A 20,011-nucleotide genomic window follows, 5' to 3' on the forward strand; every position below is an offset into this window, starting at 1 on the left:
CAGGAGTTTGCTGCCTCCAGCGCAAAGCTGCTTCTTCCTTTATGACCCTCCCCCAACACACCCCTTTTTCTTCTTCCTGCCCTTCCAGCTGGGAGCTTTGCCAGGGTGAGAGTTAGGCACAAACCCACAGGGAGAGAATTGCCTTATTTTGACGTTCTGGTGATGGTTGAAAAATTCCTGCTCCAAAATAGCTCACTTTGTATAGTATTCCAGCCACAGTCCTTGCCTAGCTATGTGTTGTCCATGGCCCTGGTCACTGTGAATTAAAACCCATCATTTCAGGCTACAGTGATGGCACATTTTTAGCAACTGACACGCTCCCAGCATGACCTTTACAAGTCAAAAGACCACAGGAGCCATTGGTCAGTTCATCCCTTATGCAACCTAAAAAACCCCAAGATTTCCCCATAAAAATGAACTGGCGGAGAAAAAGTAACTTTGCCCAAGTTTTATTGTCCATTTAAAATAAAAAATTAAAAACCCATCAGCCATTATTTTGTCATTGTTTAACTCAATCATTAACAGCAAAATCATGATTCAAACAAGTCCTGTGCAGACATTTGATCAGAACAGAATGAGGGATCAGGATTGTGCTGGCTCTCTTTAACCCCTGCCCTCCTGTGACATCCACAGCCTGGGACAGAATGTTTGCAGAGCATAGGGCCGAGTCATGCCATCCAGCTTCCTGGATTTTGTGACAGCACAGTCTACATAAATCAGGCCTTGTGTGTATACAATCCATCCAAATGTGATGCCCAGTGCAGAGGGAAGCAGGAGCAATGCAAGTGAGCTGGTGCAATCCCAATACCACAACCTATGCATGGGGATTATGCTTAAAGCAAATTGAGCTCAAGTAAAAAAAAACCTCCGGCCTTTATTTTAAGTGAAACACATTCCTTCTTATCAATAATAACAATAATTTATTATCAAGCTAAGGCAGAAGTGTGCAAGTCCCATTAACTAACAGAAACATTTCTAGATTCATTACAATGAATCTTGAATAGTCATGATCTGGAAAACCTTGAAAGTCTGACACTCCAACCTTAAGCATGCGTGCTCAGTAGTGCACCCACCCAAGTGCAGTGGGATTTTACTTCCAAATAAATAAAACCGTTAAGTTTTCTCTCACAGAGCTCCATGTTACTAGCCTTCATGGTGTGGAGAAAGGTTGAAATGTTAAAGTCTACTAAATGCTCATGAATCTGAGTGGCAGCCCCTTATTAGACACATGATTTCTCCTGCTATGCTATCTTATAGGCTCTCCTGTCAGATGAATTGTTTCCTTTATCATTGCTGTCCCAAATTATATCCTAGAACTTCTACATTGCCTTAATTCTACAACAGAATCACCCAAAATCTGAATAGCTAAAACTGAAGGCACACAGCACACCTGGGCCCCAAAGATTTGTTTTGAGAAGTTTACACACCTAGTTGACTGCAGCAACCATGTACAGCTTGTATACATTCAGTTTTCCCTCTGCCATTCTTTGTGATGGGACAAGGAGAAAACTTAAGATCAAGGGCACAGAGATTCTTGTACAGTATGTATCTTGGAGGTATTGCAAGTCGCATAGCAACGTCTCGTTCTGAATTCTGAAAACATTACAAAAGGCCTGGAACACATATGTCTTGCTAAAGAGGCGTTCACAGAAATTTAGAAGCATTCATTTGTTGGTGATGATCCTGCCCACACAAATACATATTTTTCCAAAGCCCTGCACTACCTTTCAGAAAAGTTTCTCTGGGTAGGTTACTGTGTCATGGCTTAGCAAAAAGCTTTCAGCAATAAAGAGAAACTAAAGATTCCTCAAGAAGTACTACATTGAATTGTATTGACATTTTAGCCTACCCACAAGAAAAAAATCACATTGCGGTTCCCTTCCCCAAAACCCTTCATTTGAACTTCAGCACATTCTGGTTTTAGTATGTTACCACAGTGCTTTTTCCCAAGGTCCCATTAAAAAAAGAGTCACAAATTAGCATTTCACTTTTTTCACATGGTTTTCAATGGCATCTTCGACGATGGTTTCATCTTCACCAATATTTATCCTGACCTTCTTGCCAACCAAGTCAAAGATGTCTTCTGGCGGGTATCCTTTGGGTTCCCCCACTTTTACCGTGAGCATATCCAGAGTAAGTGTGGTACCTTCAGGAATCCGGACTTTGGCCACTACAGACTTTCCCAACTACAGAAAGATAAGTAGAAGGAGGTTATGTCTTGGGGAGGCGAGCCTGCGCTTTAGGTGCAGCCCCCAAGTGGTACATGCAGCAGCAGTTTGGGACACAGCTGCTCAGCAGCAGAGGGCTCATAGATCTATGGCATAGGGCATGGTGTGCCTCCTACTTGCCTGTCTTGTACTTGGGAGTGGCTGCCGAGACTATATAACACTGGTCCTGAAAGACCTTCATTGGCTCCCAGTACGTTTCCGAGCACAATTCAAAGTGTTGGTGCTGACCTTTAAAGCCCTAAACAGCCCCGGCCCAGTATACCTGAATGAGCGTCTCCACCCCCATTGTTCAGCCCAGACACTGAGGTCCAGCTCCGAGGGCCTTTTGGCAGTTCCCTCATTGTGAGAAGTGAATCTACAGGTAACCAGGCAGAGGGCCTTCTTGGTAGTGGCACCTGCCCTGTGGAACGCCCTCCCATCAGATGTCAAGGAAATAAACAACTCTCTGACTTTTAGAAGACATTTGAATGCAGCCCTGTTTAGGGAAGTTTTTAATGTTTGATGTTTTATCGTGTTTTAATATTCTACTGGGAGCTGTCCAGAGTGGGTGGGGAAACCCAGCCAGACGGACGGGGAATAAATAATAAATCATCATCATCATCATCATCATCATCATTGTACTATGCTGCTATTTCACACACACACCCCCGATCCAGAAACTAGAGGTAAAAGAATAAGGGAGGCGTATATGCACTGCATCTAATACAGCCTTTGCCAACTCAGTGACAGGACATCTGCTTTGCGTGCAGGAGGTTACAGGTTCAATCCCAAGCAGCTCCAGTTACGTCTTACAGAGGGGAGGGCACCTGTATTAAACACCTTTTAAATCATGGGTAGGCAAACTAAGGCCTGTGGGCCGGATGCGGCCCAATCGCTTTCTCAATCCAGCCAGCAGACGGTCCAGGAATCAGCATGTTTTTACATGAGTAGAATGTGTCCTTTTATTTAAAATGCATCTCTGGGTTATTTGTAGGGCATAGGAATTTGTTCTCCCCCCCCCCAAAAAAAAATATAGTCCGGCCCCCCACAAGGTTGAGTGACAATGAACTGGCCCCCGGCTGCAAAAGTTTGCTGACCCCTGCTGTCAGAGGCTCAGGAGCAGAAGAGCAGGGGAGAGAGCAAATAGAGAGTGGAGGAGAGGAATCAGAGGGGAGCGTAGGGGAATATGACAGTGGACCGAGAGATTCCATGAGCTTCTCCAGCGAATCTGAAGATTCCCAGGAGGGGGCGCCTATGGTAAGGGCGAGGCGAATCCCAGAGGGAACGATCCATAAACAAGGAACCAGAGGGGAGTCCCAAGGGAGTAGCGGAGCAGTAGGGCCAGTTCCCCCACCAGAGCACAGTGGGGGGGGAAGAGTCACGTGAGTCAGGACCAGCTTCTCCTCCAATGGGGAGTGGGGAGACGGAGGGAAGGCCAGGTCCAGCTAGCCTCCCCGAAAGGGGGAGCAGTGACACAAGTGTAACGGTCAGAAGGAAAGTGGGAGGCTGCACGCGCGCGCCAAGTTCAAATGTGGAGGAGCGCGGGACAGCAGAAAACCCGGATTGGGAGCCAGGTCCTAAAGCCCGAAAGAGGGGGGGGGAGGAGTCGGGAGAATCAGCGTCAGAAGAATCTCGGAGGGCTGAGACTCCGACTAGCAGAAGGACCCAGAGAAAGAAGGAACAGAGGAAGAGGTGGAGTAAGGCTAGAATCGTAAGCTGGTGTCAGGGGGGAGGAGATTCAGATGGGAGTTCTACGGTCTGACGGACAGATGTAGCGTTGCGCGCTGCGCGTCTAGAAATGAGACTGAACTTCAATAAAGACTTTTAAACTTGGGCAAGGAGCAGCGTTGGTCTTGTGTGAGCTGGGACCTTGGGCAGCGCTGACACCTGCTTTAAATGCTCTCTCTGCTGCTCTCTTGTCAATCCATACTAAAAATACCTGTAACTAGAATTGAAGCTCTGGGGCCGCCAGGAGGCTGGAGGATGCATGGGGAAAGCAGCTGCTGCTGCGCTACCCCACGCATCAGCTGACAGGCAGAGCAGCTGAGCCGTGTAAACAAAGCACTGCTGCGCCTCCAGCTTCTTTGGGGCTTCCTCCACGCTCACCGACATCCTCCTCAGGCTTCGGGGACTCTCCAGCTCTCCCCCACCATTCTTTAATTATTTCCCGGCAGCACATGCATATGTGGTCGTGCGGGAGTCAATTGCGCATAAGTGGGGTAACACCTGTAGAAGGATTTCTTACAGTGGCAGGCAAGCGCTACAAAGCAATCTCTGTATTACCTTACTAGGATGGATGTGTATGAATGCTGCTGCCACCATCAGTACCCCAAGATTAAGCAATCCAGAATAAGTGGGTCTTGCAGCACTCAATAATAAATTTACCTTTTCATTGCAAGCCACTTCACAGGACAGGAGCCGCTTGACTGGGGACCCCATGGCTTTCTCCACCATCCGGATGCTTCTCACTAGTTCTGCCAGTTCTTTTGGCTCCAGGGATGCTTGATGATCACTGCCTTTCCAGGTTTTGTCCAGTGTAATGTGGCGCTCGAGGACTTTTGCACCCATAGCAACTGCTGCAATGGAAATGGCTATCCCAGTCTCATGACCAGAGTAGCCAATAGGAATATCTGGGAAGACGGACTGATATTCCTAGATGGATAGAAAAGTTGATGGTAAATACAAAGAAGAGGACAGTTAACCACCAACATTAGCTGTTACAAAACGCTATGAAATTTAGTTGTGCTTTATGTGAAACTTTCTTTGGCCAGAGTTTAGCACAATCAAAGGAGCTCTTAAGTCTGCTGAAGAAGAAGAAAAGGAATGAGGTTTAGGAAAATTAATTCTGTGCTGGGCTGAGGCCTCTCCTTAGAGTTGGAGCAAATTCCAAACTGCACTTGATCTGCCGTCTTGCTCAATTCATTGGTTCAGAAGGAAAATAAGGCACCTTAGGAGAATTGCCATGCCTTCCACCCCACCTCACTGACCGTTATGACACGAAGGTTGACATCTTCAGGCTGAAGCGGGTAAGCACTGGTGCACTGGAGAAAACAGAAGTTCGGGTTAATGGCTTTCACCAGCTTGTAAACTTGTTGCATTGTGTTCATTGACTGCATCCCGCTAGAAATCACCATCGGGCGACCTAGAAGGGAAGGTCACCGAGAGCATTTTGTAACTCCAACATTCTGTCTCCTACAGCTACATTATACAAACTGGGCAATTACTTGACAATTAGTTTTTAATCTGCCTATAAACTGGATGGATTGATACCAACCCACTTATTCATAGCCCAGCAGCTGGCGCAGACAAATTAATTTGTCTCCAGGCCTTTACTTGGTTCTCAGGACTCCACCCAAGCCATGCCCCTCCAGAACACACCCCTCACTGGCCCTCCTTGATATCCTGAATACTTTTTGCTTAGCTGGAATGTGTCCTTTAACTGATATAAAGCCTAAGGGTTGGCAGAATTCATTGATTCTGCCTGTAAATTTCATCCACTTTGGCCATAAGGGGGAAAGTTGCAGCCATTTTTATATTCCCCATTTAATGAATGGGGAACACAGTTTTGTTTCATACAAAGCACCCCAGAACCCAGAGGAGATTTAAAGTGGAGAGAGCACAGAGCAACTTAGAGACAGGTTAGCTGTTTTTAAAACACAGATAAACAACAAATCTTGGGGCCTGTACACCCTCCCTATTTATAGGCCGCCTTTCTGAGCAAAGCTCCTCCAAGGGACTTACATGATTTAAAAAACCCTGAAATGCAACAGAATACAAAATAATTTCTACAGATACCTCAATACTAAAAAAAGCTAGATATACTAATAAACCAGTCCAGAACATAAAATCCAGTTTTGTACTTCACAGATAGGTATATAAAAAGTTGTGTAAGCAACCTGAAACATATCTGCAGAGTCTTTCTAAGAGACTAGAGTGCAGTTATCCTCCAGAGGTTGACAGACAATTCCAGAGTTGTGAGGCCACCACTGAAAAGTCCCTCTTCCTCATAGGAGGTAAGGACAAAACCATGACTACAGTTGAAAATGGCAGTCCTCCTCTACCCATCCATCATTAACGGGAGTGTGGGAGAAGAATGTAGAAGATTTCTACCAGACATTAAGGATGCAGATGAAAGAACTATTGTCATTTTTTATGCTAGCTGATATTTACAATTGTATCTAATTTGGATATACAGTTTTACCTCCGCTTACGTATCCCTCCAGTTACATAAATTTCGAGATATGTAAGCGGCAAACCCAGAAGTATATTTCTGGGTTTTTGCCATGTGCGCATGTGCAGAATCACTTTACTGCTGCGCGTGCATGCACAGAAGTGGTCTCTCCGGTTGCAGAAACCTCGGGATCCGGCCAGACCTCTGGAACAGATCCCATCCACAACTCGTACCACTGTAATAAGGCAGGGTGCTCTATCAAATTCATACATTCTCTCATTAGATGTGATACCATTAGGAGAGTAGAAACAGTAGCTATATTAAGCGAGTTATTAGCACATCACCTTTTTTGGCTGTCTTTTCCAGGTATGGGAAATTGTTAGTGTCTCCTGATCCGACTTTAAAAAATGGAACATCCAGATCATGCAGAAACTCTACAGCCATCTGTGAAGAAATACTTTTTAAAAAAAAAACCACAAAGATTCCTAACATTAACATTCTACCCATCAAATAAAGACACTGTAGCTGGATGAATCTGCCTCCTTTCCCAGAAACATACAGCAGAACAGCACACGACTATGCTCATACACAAGGAATTTCAGATGTGGCAGCTCCTTCTTAAAACAAAACCAATATCTATCTCACTTACCTCATCCATGCCTGATGCTGTGAAGAAAATGCCAATCTCCTTTGCATATCGCTGCAACTCTCGATACTGATCATGGCTGAACTCCAGGTGGCGCTTGTGCTCTCCATAAGTTTTTCCCCAAGAGTGTTGGGAAGTGTATGGCCTCTCCAAGGCTCGCTTATTGAATTTGTGCTCTAGTTCACTTTTCTGAAATTTGGCGCAATCTGCTCCGCATTCCTACAAAGAGACAAGCATTACAATAGTTCTTAAAGGTCATTGAACATGCCCATCTCAGTCCTGTGCATGCACACCGCTTGAACTGACCATGCCAATGCAAATTTAAAAAATATTGAAGAGTCCTTTCTGAGACACCTTAAGGACATAGGATACATACACACCATTTAAAGACTTTTGGGACCGGAGATTATGTCTCACACACTTACAGTAGTTCCCACCACTCTTAACACAGTTCCCAGGATTCTTTTGGGGGAAATAATCTGCATTAATGTATGGTGTGTACACAACCTAGTAAGTTTACCTTTACCTAAGCTCTGTGGACTTTGTCAGATGTACACTGTGCTAAACAGCCATTGAAACAAAGGAAAGGTCAGCAAATAGACTCCTGTTTCTATTTCAGATTAGGGTCTTGCAGACTAATGAACCCAGCTGATGAACCATTTAAGGTCAACGATGGTACCAGTTCCCAATTCTAATCACATAGGAATTCAATGTTGCTTTTCTGATCATTCCAATAGCGCATCCTCCAACAGGACGCATTATAACAGAACTTCAGCTCAATATGCAAGGGCTGTAGCTCAGTGACATAGCTGAATGGATGAAAAGGAAACTAAGCCCAGATGCCACTACAGAAGAATGGCTCTATACTCTGCCTCCACAACTGGAAGAAGTAATACTTCTGAATACCAGTGGCTGGAATCCACAGGAGGGGGAAATGCTCTGGTCCTACTTGCCAGTTTCACACAGGAACCTGGTCAGAACATCCTGTGAGAACAGGATGTTGAACTAGATGGGCCACTGGCCTCATTCAGCAGCCTCATCTTACGCTCTTGTTTCTCAGCCAAAAGCTAATTCACAGGGTTGACGCTCACAATGTCAGTTGGGTCTGATGAAGGATAAGGTGGAAATACCATAAGGTGGAAATATCATAAGGATAAGGTGGAAATATCCCAAAACCATCTCAGGAGGTTTTTTTTAAGAGCTAAAATCCAAATACCCCTCGATAACTGGTTTGTGGCTTACAATCTCCCAGTTCTCATCATTTACACATTACCTTTATTAAGTAGGTTTACAAAAGGTTTACAAACCTTAAGTGCCAAACATCCCCATCACCCTTTCCCACTCCAAACCTTTCTCCCCCTGAGACCTCTTGAATATTGATAAGGGGCTTGACGGACCACATAACAGTTTTTCCTGTCTGTGGCAACAACTGCAATGTCCTGTACTAGATCCCACATGATTTCTAATTCTTTTTTAACTGAGGTGCTGTGGTGCAGCTGCATGTGGCTCATGGGTCACTGGACCACAGTTTGTGACTGTTATTACGACTATTTTATCATTATGTTGTCTATTATTACGACTATTTTATCATTATGTTGTCTATTACTATGCTCTGTAAAGGTAAAGGGAACCCTGACCCGTTAGGTCCAGTCACAAACGGCTCTGGTTTATGTTGCAATTATTATGTCTGTAAATTATGTTCTTAACGTTGTACACCGCCCCGAGATGTTTGGTTAAAGGGTGGTATATAAATCAAACAAGTAATAATTAAATTCTTGACAACCATTTTTTATTTGCCTGACAGTCCCCCACCTGACAGTAAGTTGCTTCCCTGAGTATCATTAAAAACAAAAAACAAAAAATTCCTTCCAGTAGCACCTTAAAGACCAACTAAGTTAGTTCTTGGTATGAGCTTTCGTGTGCATGCACACTTCTTCAGATACACTTGGTATGAGCTTTCGTGTGCATGCACACTTCTTCAGATACACTCTGAAGAAGTGTGCATCTGAAGAAGTGTGCATGCACACGAAAGCTCATACCAAGAACTAACTTAGTTGGTCTTTAAGGTGCTACTGGAAGGGGAAAAATTTTTTTTGTTTTGACTATGGCAGACCAACACGGCTACCTATCTGTAACTGAGTATCATTAATTAGCCATTATTGTTTGGTTATCTCCCCTCTCCCACATGCAGCTTCTATCCACGGTCCCGACACCCGAGAAAACACCGAGAACAGGCAGCAACCAGCCGGCCACCTCCGCTCTGCTCCCATTCCTCATCCTCCCGCCTCTCGCCCCTCAGCCCAACTGACCCAGCCTCGACACCCACCACTTTGCCACCCCCGTTGGCCACGCCCACCTCCCCACCTTAGCCACTCGGATCATCCGCTTGGCGGTCTCCAGGTCCCCCTGATGGTTCTGGCCAATCTCCGCGATAATGAAGCAGGGGTGGTCCCCGCCGATTGGCCGGCCCGGGCACAGTTCGAACTGCAGCGGCATCGCGGCGACCGTTGGTTGAGCGTGGGGGGGGGGGGGGAGAGAGAGAGAGCGCAGAAAAACGGCAAGCGCGCGCGCTCAAGGCACGAACCCAACAGGCAAGAGACGCTTCCTCGGCTTCTCCCGTCGCGCGTGCGTAGAGGGGGAGGAAGCATGCGCCACGTATCCGCCAATGACAGCGGGGACAGTCGGCGCCCGCCCCCACCTCCCCGTCCAATCGCACGGATCCTAGCCGACGCAGCCCAGCCAATCGAAGTCCGACACAGCCACTGGCATAAGCCGGGTGGTGGCAGGCTTGCTCTGTGGCAGCAACGTTGGGACTCTAGGCGGCGTTGGACTACAACTCCCGTCATTCCTAGCGTAGCCAGCAGCTAGGGATGATGGGAGTTGTAGTTGAAGAACAGCTGGCTGCTCTACAGCCTAGGCCCTGAGGCACAAGGAAGAGGAAGCTTGCCCAGTCCCGAAAATGGCCCTTTGAGGGCGAGGGCTCTTGGTTAGCCATGACTCATGAGGGCTGTGCTAGGCTAACGCCCTTCTGAAGACTATTTTCCTGACAGGTGCCAAATACCTCATTGATTAGGCTCATGGCATGGAGTTTTTAATGGTGGGAGCAGTTGTTGTTGTCCTTCTCGGCCTTCAAAGCTTTATTGCTTTACAATATGCCAATCCCCAATCACGTTTACTCAGAAATAATTCCTTGCAAACTTGGAAATAACTCCCTTTCCATTGTACCATATGATCATCTCAGCTGTCTCCAGTTAGTCAGTTGTTGGCAGTCATTCTGCCAATCTTCTTTTGCTGGCCCTGAGGGGGGACAAGTATTGCTGGATCCTGCTACGAGAGACATAGATGAACCTCCAGTTGATTGGGGACATTATGGAGGCTAGGTCCCATATTGGGCAACTTAACAGCACTACCATGCTTATGTACCTTAATACTCTAAGACAGGGGTGACCCTGCAGATCAACTTTGGTAGGTGAGCAGGACTGCCCATCTGCCAATCACCTGCCATTATTATGATGTCCCAGACAACCCCTTATTGGGCATATTCATGTCCAGTTCGGGCACGCAGACTGCAGCCCCACCTTGGCAATACCAGACATACGAACTCAGAAGAAGCCTCCTTGAACATGCAGGGCATATTGACTGTCTTCAGGCCTATGTACACCCGCAATTTCTTAACGGCATCTACTCAAGTCCTATTGAATTCAGTGGGGTTTATTCCCAGGTAAGCGGTTAGCATTGCAGGCCTTATTTTCTTTGGAAGCGCATAGGACTTACTTCTGAGTGACTGGAAAACAGCAGTGCATAATTCTGCTTGGTCAACCACATTGTGATTTCTGGAGTTGGGTAACTTACTAAGTGCCGCACCCATTTCCTCTGGCCTGAAAAGAGAATGGGCGCAGAAACTCAGGAAGATTTCTATATCCTTCATACTTAAAGCTGGTGTGGAAAGCACATAATCTCTTTGTTGCTATTACCATTCTCAAAATCGCTGGGGGGCGGGACAGGACACGAGGAAACGTCAGTGTTTGGAAATAACCTTTAGACTACCTGACATTTCAGGTGTGGTGGGAGAGGAAGTTTGCAGGTTTATATGTGTCATATTTGTTTGGGTATGTAATAGGGTTGTGAAACTACTCAAGCATTGTATTTTTTATTTTAAGTTCACCTTGTATTGAGTTTTAGAACCTTACGCATGGAAATGCAAACTTTTCCTGTTCCTTTCCTCTCCAGGCTTATCCCTCCTGTCTGCAACTCAGCCATACAGTTTACAGTTACACAGCAGAGAAATAAAGTTTCTGGTAAATACAATATACTCAACTGTATAATATATAAGTGGAAACTGCAACAAAATGTTGCAGTATATCTTCATTCCCTAACAGGGATGCTACTGTTTAGGGTTCCAGTGAGCCTCCTTTAGTCTGGAATACTAAGAATGAGGGGCTTAAGAAAGCCAATTCACCCTCTACAGTTTTCCATTATTCTTTCCCAATTGATGATCAAATTCCTTATCTATTTGGGCTTCAATGAGTTAACCCCTTTTACCTGCTTTTTTAAAGCTAGATACCTCTCTTGTTTCAGCTCCATTTATGTTGGCACATGCCACTGAGCTTGCTTGATGATTGATAACTTTACTACCCAATAAGGCACAATACTGCTAACTAGAAAAGCATAAAGTTCCAGCAAACTACCCCACTTTTTTTTTTTTTAATTCTTCCCATTTGTCGCTGCTTACAAATCATCCTGTCATGCACCACTTATTTTGCCTCCTGTAATGTTCAGGTGAAACATCAAAGCTCTACCTGTCAGTGGCAGAAACCAGGTGTTGCTATTTGAAGGTGTGGGAACAAACAATGTTTAAGAACAAGCTTCAGAGTCAATACAAAACAATTATTGTAGCCTGCTATGTCACCTGGGATGAGCTTCATGTGCCAGAGACAACCTGTTTGAGTTGCATAGCTGTGGTAATATTTGACCAGATAGAGTTACAGCCATTTAATACCACAAGGGGCTTTAGAACTGCAAACCTAAATATATTTATCGGGGTGTAAGGTAAAGGTAAAGGTACCCCTGCCCGTACGGGCCAGTCTTGACAGACTCTAGGGTTGTGTGCCCATCTCACTTAAGAGGCCGGGGGCCAGCGCTGTCCGAAGACACTTCCGGGTCACGTGGCCAGCATGACAAAGCTGCATCTGGTGAGCCAGCGCAGCACACGGAACGCCGTTTACCTTCCCGCCAGTAAGCGGTCCCTATTTATCTACTTGCACCCGGGGGTGCTTTCGAACTGCTAGGTTGGCAGGCGCTGGGACCGAGCAACGGGTGCGCACCCCGCCGCGGGGATTCGAACCGCTGACCTTTCGATCGGCAAGCCCTAGGCGCTGAGGCTTTTACCCACAGCGCCACCCGCGTCCCTTATCGGGGTGTAAATTTACCTAAAGTCAATTGCACTTCATTTTAAGCTGTCCGTGATTAACCCTGGGAGGCAGGTTAGGCTGAGAGACTGACTGGTCAGTGAGCTTCATGGTCAAGTGGGACTGGAACCGTGGTCTCCCAGTTTCTAGTCCCAATCAAGCTACTCTATAAGCCTCACCACCTACAGAGTTCTGCAGAGCTCACAGTTATGAATGACAGTGAAGCAGTGCCAGTAAAAAGTTTCCTGTTCCTGTTTTTCTGGCATTAAAGTGATAGGAAGTTTCACCAACCACATTTGTGTGTGGTAGACATGAAAAGCATAGAAGCAACGTAAGGTTTTTTTTAAGGGGCAGTCTTAACTTGAATGTGTTAAACAGAAGCAGATTGATATGGCTCAGCAGTGGGGTGAAAAGAGGCAAAGGCAAAGCTCCTTTATCCTGAATAATTTCACAGCTTTTATCATGCATGCAAATCAAGTTGCACACCTTTCAAAATGTTCTCTTTCATAGATGTAAGAGTACAAGAGCCTTTTTCTCATTTGCATCTGTTCATCTTTCTTCCAATTTTCTTCAATAATATGATCATGATTTTTTTAGAGTTTAAGACGGTATTCTAAATCCCTGTACCTGAAGTAGGGTTGCCAATAAGTTTATTTTTACACTAACGTTTGCTCCTGTACCTTTTTAACGACATCTTGATTTACAGTTAGCAAATACTAACATTTATTTCTAAGCTGTTTAAGCTTAACTTGCTGACTTTTACAGATCAAGCTGCTTTTAAACACACAGGAGCAACACCATTCTTTTTCTGGTCAGTTGTCAGTGCTATCCTATGATAATACCTATATTCCAAACAGAATTGCACTCTGTTCCTTTTATGCAAATGTCAAACACTGTTATTAATTGCCCAATTGTTAAAGGGCAGATTACACAGTTGTGACAAGAAACTGAGAACATCTGGAGGATGAGTCAACCACCCTTCCTCCTACAGCATTTTTAATTCAGCCTACAGGGAAACTAGAAGCTGAAGCACTGCCTAGAGCATAAAACAAAAAGAAGTTGTTTCAGAGAAAGAGAAAATACTGAGGTTGTAATGCTATGCACACTTTACAGGCAGTCAATCCCATTGAAATTAAGATGTGCATTAATTTTCAAGTAACCATGCATAAGATCAGCTGCATATAATGTTCTATATGGGAAAAGGTAACCAAAATAATCAAAGGATTATAGCCCCTTTCCTGCTAGGATCATCAAGTGTTGGAGGCCTTTTAGGTTAGAAAAAGACAGCTGAGAAATGGTAATATGGTGTTTATAACATTTGAATGGCACAGTGTCGCAAGACACTTAGCACCTTCTTGTATAGATTTGCGGCACAGCAATGAGAAGAGTGAGGGACACGGGTGGCACTGTGGTCTAAATCACTGAGCCTAGGGCTTGCCAATCGGAAGGTCGGCAGTTCTGTCCCAGCTCCTGCCAACCTAGCAGTTTGAAAGCATGTCAAAGTGCAAGTAGATAAATAGGTACTGCTCCAGCAGGAAGGTAAATGGCGTTTCCGTGCACTGCTCTGGTTTCGCCAGAAGCAGCTTAGTCATGCTGGCCACATGATGCGGACAAACGTTGGCTCCCTCGACTAGTAAAGTGAGATGAGTGCCACAACCCCAGAGTCGTTTGCAACTAGACTTAACTGTCAGGGGTCCTTTACCTTCATAAAATAAGGATAGTGCAGAACTGTGGCCTGGAGTGGCTGACCAGGTTTCTGAAGAGATGGGTCTAGCATTATCTCCCAGGGCCAGGCACCACCTCAGCTTGTGGGAACAGTTCTGCTCATCTTGACAGACCGTGTGCTATACATTTTTTGCTAGTAAAGCTTGCTGGGTGGGTATAAAATGTTGTTGGGATATTTTCTTTTCTTACTTATCTCCACTGCTGGGCATCACTTCATTTTTCAATTAGGAGAAGAGACTTAAGTAAGAGTGGGGAGGAATTTTTCTTTCTTCATTTTTACCCACTTCCCGAAGCCAAACTATAAAGTCATTCTTAAAGTATGGTTTGCAGTAGTTACAGCCGCTGAGAATTCCAAGAGAATTAACAGGGTTGCAAAGCAAATAAACTTGAGCCTTTGACAAGTGTATCTTGTACAGTTAATTGTATATAACATTAGTTCACCAGTGACCCAAAGTGGATCATACATTAAATGCATACAGGCACTTCCAGGATATCCAATTTTTCTTGTTAAAATAGCAGCCATGGTAGTGACGATGGAGGAATCAGAATCATGGCATGTGGGAAGAGAGTTAGAGAGTTAAACCTTAAGCACCCACAGTTCTTATCAGCCCCCCTATGGTTGCTATTTGAATAAGAAAATAATGCATGCATACACATATTGAACATATAATCTTGTTTGGCCCTCTTTGTGAAAAACCAGTGAGCTGGCCATTAAGCACAAGCAAAGCAACACCCCTTCACAGTCCCATGGCACCCCTGTTGCTGGTTCACCTTACCACAAGCCAACTCTTACTATCCATTTTAAGGCCTTTCTCTAAATCCTATGTATGACATGCTGAAACCAAGTCACATCAGTGGAATGCTTGTCCTATCAAGGCATTATCAAAATACAGATACCCAAATTTGGTTCCACTTTGGGGAACAGAATGCTCTGTTATTTAGATCGTACACGGTGGAACCTAATAAATTAAGTGGGAATGCATTCCTATTTGACATCACCACAGCATTTAACTATAACCTAACATTTCCTTGGGAAGACTCTAACCTTTCAATACAAACACACACTAGATAGTATAGGTGAAGCCACCTCACCTCTAATCAATGGAACCTCTTTCTTTTTGGATCGGGTTTAGCTGAAGTGAGGCTGATATTCTCTCGGTACAAAAGGGACAATTTGAAAAGACTCTTGTCAACACATGTCACAGATAATTGTGACCTAGCAGCTTTATTTGGTGACATCACTCCTTGTACCCAGAGTAGGGTCTTCAACAACTGGGCAAAGAGTCCTCTACGCTTATACCATCTTCCTTAATTCCAGACAAGCCTGGCCCCAAAAATGAGGATGCAGTTTACAGAAAAGAACCACAACAGTTTTATGATGCAGGCCCTCAACAAACAGAGAAAGAACCGGGAGTTTTGTGATGTGGCCCTCAGTGTGGACCAGAAAGTCTTCTATGCCCACCTCAATGTTTTAGCAGCCATGTCCTCCCATATTAGGAATCTGATATCCAGCAATGACATGAAAGCGGATGATGAACTCTTTATTATCATTGATGCCAAGTTCCTGAGCTCTGAGTTGGTGGAGCAATTGCTCGACTACTTCTATACTGGGAAGATTGTAATTTCTGAGAAGAATGTGGAGGACCTGCTGAAGGGAGCCAAGTATTTCAGTTCCCCATCTCTAAGGAGCCACTGTTCTGACTTCCTCCTTAGGTCCCTTAAGAAGAACAACTGCCTCTACTACATGCTCCTGGCCACCTCATATGATATGAAAGATGTGGCAAATGCTGCTTACGATGGTATACGAGACAACTTCAACTACTGGGCAGGCCCTGGCATAACAGACTTTATGCACTGCCCCCCTAATGTCTTCAGCAGGCTCCTTAAGGATGAACATCTTCATGTACAAAACGAGGACCAGACTCTCTCAACCCTCCTCCAGTGGGTGAAATACAGAAAAGCTGAAAGGGAGAAATATTTTAAGAAGTATTTTACCTACATTCATTTATCCGCTGTCTCCACCAGTATGCTTCTGTCCACTTGCCGTGAAGTGTTACTCTTTGCAGACCACACCGGTCCCCTGTCCCGGATAGAGAGCACTTTGAGTGATCGTAAAAAGGGCAATCCTCAAAGCCTGATGCTTCAACAAAGGAAAGGGGCGTTAATGGACTCTGTGGTGATCTTAGGAGGGCAAAAAGAGCAGGGTAAGTTCAACAGTGGGGTTTTCGCTTATATCATTGGAGAGAACATCTGGCTAAAGCTGACAGAGATGCCTTACAAAGCAGCCGCTCTCAGTGCAACATCGCTAGGGAGATACATTTATGTTTCTGGAGGAACAACAGAGCAGATCTCTGGCTTGAAAACAGCTTGGAAGTATGATATAGATACTAACTCCTGGATCAAACTTCCGGATCTGCCTATAGGTTTGGTCTTCCACACCATGGTGACTTGTGGGGGGGCAGTGTACTCTGTAGGAGGAAGCACGGCCCCAAGGAAGTACATTTCAAGTATCTACAAGTACGACGAAGGGAAAGAGAAGTGGATTCTTGCTGGAAAGATGAGTATTCCTATGGATGCAACTGCATTGATCACCAAGGGAGACAAGACTATTTACATTGTGACAGGAAGGTGCTTAGTGAATGGGCGCTTCTCCCGAGTAGGTGTGCTGGACTGCTTTGACACTCAGACTAAGAATGTGGTGCAGTACATCACGTTTCCCATTCAGTTCAATCACAAGCCCTTGCTGTCCTTTCCTCAGGAGAATGTCTTGAGCATACAGAGCCACAAAGAGAGTCTGGAAATAAACCTGCAGAAGATCAAAATGAGCAAATCCACAAAACTTGTCCCACTCTTGCCGAATAACTACAGCTTGGATCTTTCACATGCAGTGTGCTCAATTGGGGATAACAAGGTGTTTGTGTGTGGTGGCCTGATCTGCCCAGGTGACACACGCCCAGAGGAGTATGCCATCAACCGGCATGCATATATGTTAGATCAAAGCCTAGGGGAATGGAGGATTTTGGCTCAGCCTCCAGAAGCTCTGGATTGCCCTGCTTGCTGTACAGCTAAGTTGCCATGCAAGATTCTCCAAAAAACTGTAGTCAATTAATAAGGGAAGACAAAAACAAACCAGAATTTCTAGCAATAAAGAATGACTGAATTGTAAATCACAGGTAAACACCAGGTTTCTTCCCTTCGTCTCTTTATCATGTACTTTGTTCAGCAGTGTAACTAGGGTGGGCAGAACCAACCAAGACAGGGGCACAAATGGGTCATGTATTGATAGTTTAAAAGGTAAGATTGTGTCATGTTTTCTTTTCAGCATGGAATACTTAAGCATGTTCTCAAAATGGTAGATGGAAAGCCAGAATCCAGCTTGCTCTGAGGCCAGCAGGCCAGGCCGAGAGCCACCACTGCAGTTCCTCCTTGGGCTTTGTGCCTGGAGCCTAAGGACCTCTAGCTACTGATTGCCACCAGCTGGGGAGAAAAGCAAAGAAATGTGATGTTGGATTGCAGCGACCAGCACAGCAGTTTCTGCGAAGAAACACTCATCTGATAGTGGGACTTTGGAATTGCAGCAGCAACAGCTTCTAAAGTTCACAACTATTCTTGCTGCTGGTTTTTCAGGTGGCAGCAGCAACAGAGAATTAGGGGCCTAAAAATGACTAGTTATGGCACTGACGTATATGGTTCTGTAGCACTAAGGCAGCCTGTGCTCTGTATATAACCAGGGGTGGGTGCCTGTCTGCTTGTTCTCGCCTGCTTCTTACCCCTTAGGAAGCACAGTCTACTTCCTGAGGAACTAGAAAATGCACAGAATTTTAAAGAGGAAGAGATGTTACTCTCACTAATGCAACGTTATGATTCTTTGATCTTGTGACTCCAATGCGAGTTTGCTGACAAAATCGTAAAGAAGGCCTAAGCCCTGCTTTAGATTCCATCTTTGTTACCGGATGGACACAGTTGGAAAAAATAAAAGCCCTCTGCTGCCAGTTCTCTTCCTCAAGCAGCTCTTTTGACATTTACAAATTGCCTCTGGACCTCAAAGGAAGAAAATGGGTGTTATCAGGGCCATAGACTTCAATTGGTTTAATAGTAATGATCTTACCCATAGGGCCCCCTGATCAGAACTGGAACCATTCTGCACCCCTGTGAACTTTTTGCTTCACAGAAGGAAAGCTGCTGTTGGTGTTCATTATAGTCTTCCCTCCTGGGGCAAACAGAAGGGTATGTGCAGTTCTCATCCCGTGGTGCAGAAAAGGGGTTTAACCCACGTGTCACGTTCCAAATCCTGATTGAGGGCCCTGTAATGGGTTTTGTGTAATGGTTAGTGTGTTGGACTATGATTTGGAACACCAGAGTTGGAATTCCCACTCAGACAGGAAGCTAACTGGGTGACTTTGGGCCAGTCACTGTCTCTCCGCTTAACCCACCTCACAGGGTTGTTGTGAGGATAAAACTGGGATAAGAGAACCATGCTTACTATTTTGAGATCCTTGGATGGAAAGGCGGTACACAAATGTCATCAATCAATAAAACAAACAAATGTTATAAGCAATCATAGATTTGACATAACATTTTAGTTTGCGTGCCTGGCTGCTATGAAAAGTGAGAGCAGCATAGCAGGTTTAAAAGGAAGGGGGAAAGGCAATGGATGCTGGTCCACTGAGGTTACTAAGGCACAAACCTCCCTAGGAAAATGTCAAGCATCTTTTCCTCTTCAAAATCACTCTTTCCTGACCCCTCCCCCCATTTTATAGAAGAAGAAGAAGAGTTTGGATTGGATATCCCGCTTTATCACTTCCCAAAGGAGTCTCAAAGCGGCTAACATTCTCCTTTCCCTTCCTCCCCCACAACAAACACTCTGTGAGGTGAGTGGGGCTGAGAGACTTCAGAGAAGTGTGACTGGCCCAAGGTCACCCAGCAGCTGCATGTGGAGGAGCGGAGACGCGAACCCGGTTCCCCAGATTAGGAGTCCACCACTCTTAACCACTACACCACACTGGCTCTCTTATACTTCCTATACAGGGACATATCTGACAATCTCCTATTCTCTGGCCGATCAGCTCTCTGCATCACTCAGCCAATCCTAATCCAAAAGTATGGCTATGGCAAAGAGGTGCTTCCCATGTGTCTCTAAGCAGGAAAAGCCATATGACTGATTGGATTGCAGGAAATTTAGCCCTAGCAGAAAGACTCTTATTCCATCTGTTATGATGGGGCCTGTCCAGCACAGTCACCAGAGCAGATATGGGAGGGGTCAGCAATCCTTCCAAAACTGGCCTATGTGCTAGCATTAGCCCATGCTTTCCCAGAAGGCCAGAGAAGCATCAGGAAACACTTCCTCATTTGAGGAGCATTTTGTTTGTTTGTTTGCTGAGTTCAGTATTGTTTTGTGACTTTGCTAGAAAGAGCAAGGAAGCAACAGCAAGTCTCTTTCAATAAATGAATTTACTTAATCATTTTGCATTTTGCATTTATCTTTCTGGGAGGCATAATAGTGGGTGGCTTCCGTATAAATTGCAACAAACTATTAATAATTTCTCTATATTCATTCATTAAAAGCTGCTGTTACAGAAGCAGCTGACAGGGCAGTGCAGGGCAGATAAGGTAGATTTGAACTGTGTGTAATTACAGAGTATTTTCCAGAGTATTTCCAGAAAAGGTATGTGGATCTGCTTCCAAGCAGCCCTTCCCCTAGCAGGGTATATATCTTGAATGCACAGGAATTGGGGGGGGGGATGCTGTCACTATTTGAATTTGTCTTGTGAATTTGTCAATGAATTTCTAAAATGACAAATTTGGGCTCTGTGCCTGTTTGAATATGACTCGACTCTGCATCCTTTCCCAAACC

The 20,011-nt window shown here is 45.0% G+C and overlaps 2 protein-coding genes and 1 long non-coding RNA gene across 7 annotated transcripts in view; 2 read left to right on the forward strand and 1 right to left on the reverse strand.

Moving 5' to 3' along the window:
- Nucleotides 1–433: 433 nt before the first annotated feature.
- Nucleotides 434–20,011, reverse strand: part of NANS (N-acetylneuraminate synthase) — a 173,061-nt gene continuing 153,483 nt past the window's right edge. Inside the window, exons 2-9 of one of the 5 annotated variants that reach the window (XM_083593811.1) lie at nucleotides 9,227–9,296; nucleotides 9,160–9,195; nucleotides 8,822–8,855; nucleotides 7,028–7,243; nucleotides 6,723–6,822; nucleotides 5,195–5,349; nucleotides 4,593–4,859; nucleotides 434–2,186 (exon numbers count right to left, since the gene is read on the reverse strand). In XM_083593811.1, the coding sequence (XP_083449937.1) occupies nucleotides 1,977–2,186; nucleotides 4,593–4,859; nucleotides 5,195–5,349; nucleotides 6,723–6,822; nucleotides 7,028–7,243; nucleotides 8,822–8,855; nucleotides 9,160–9,170 (993 nt within the window). In that variant the 5' untranslated portion in view covers nucleotides 9,171–9,195; nucleotides 9,227–9,296 and the 3' untranslated portion in view covers nucleotides 434–1,976. Of the gene's footprint in view, nucleotides 2,187–4,592; nucleotides 4,860–5,194; nucleotides 5,350–6,722; nucleotides 6,823–7,027; nucleotides 7,244–8,821; nucleotides 8,856–9,159; nucleotides 9,196–9,226; nucleotides 9,297–9,388; nucleotides 9,666–10,798; nucleotides 10,903–15,249; nucleotides 15,303–20,011 lie in introns of those variants that run through there. The other 4 variants (XM_083593812.1, XM_083593810.1, XM_083593809.1 and 1 more) reach the window with 4 other exon arrangements.
- On the forward strand, nucleotides 10,687–18,144 carry LOC310753100. Its single transcript, XR_014543182.1, has 3 exons — nucleotides 10,687–10,745; nucleotides 11,255–11,322; nucleotides 17,480–18,144. It is a non-coding gene; the product is annotated as an uncharacterized lncRNA (long non-coding RNA).
- Nucleotides 15,392–17,335, forward strand: CCIN (calicin). Its single transcript, XM_083593464.1, has one exon. It carries the CDS (start codon nucleotides 15,494–15,496, stop codon nucleotides 17,264–17,266), a length of 1,773 nt encoding a protein of 590 aa, XP_083449590.1. The 5' UTR covers nucleotides 15,392–15,493; the 3' UTR covers nucleotides 17,267–17,335.

This window comes from Podarcis filfolensis, assembly GCF_964270895.1.
Source record: "Podarcis filfolensis genome assembly, chromosome: 17".
In the NCBI taxonomy this organism is placed as follows: domain Eukaryota; kingdom Metazoa; phylum Chordata; class Lepidosauria; order Squamata; family Lacertidae; genus Podarcis; species Podarcis filfolensis.

Bases quoted from the DNA above. Each gene is read 5' to 3' on its own strand.
- CCIN (XM_083593464.1), top strand. From the start codon at position 15,494: ATGAGGATGCAGTTTACAGAAAAGAACCACAACAGTTTTATGATGCAG.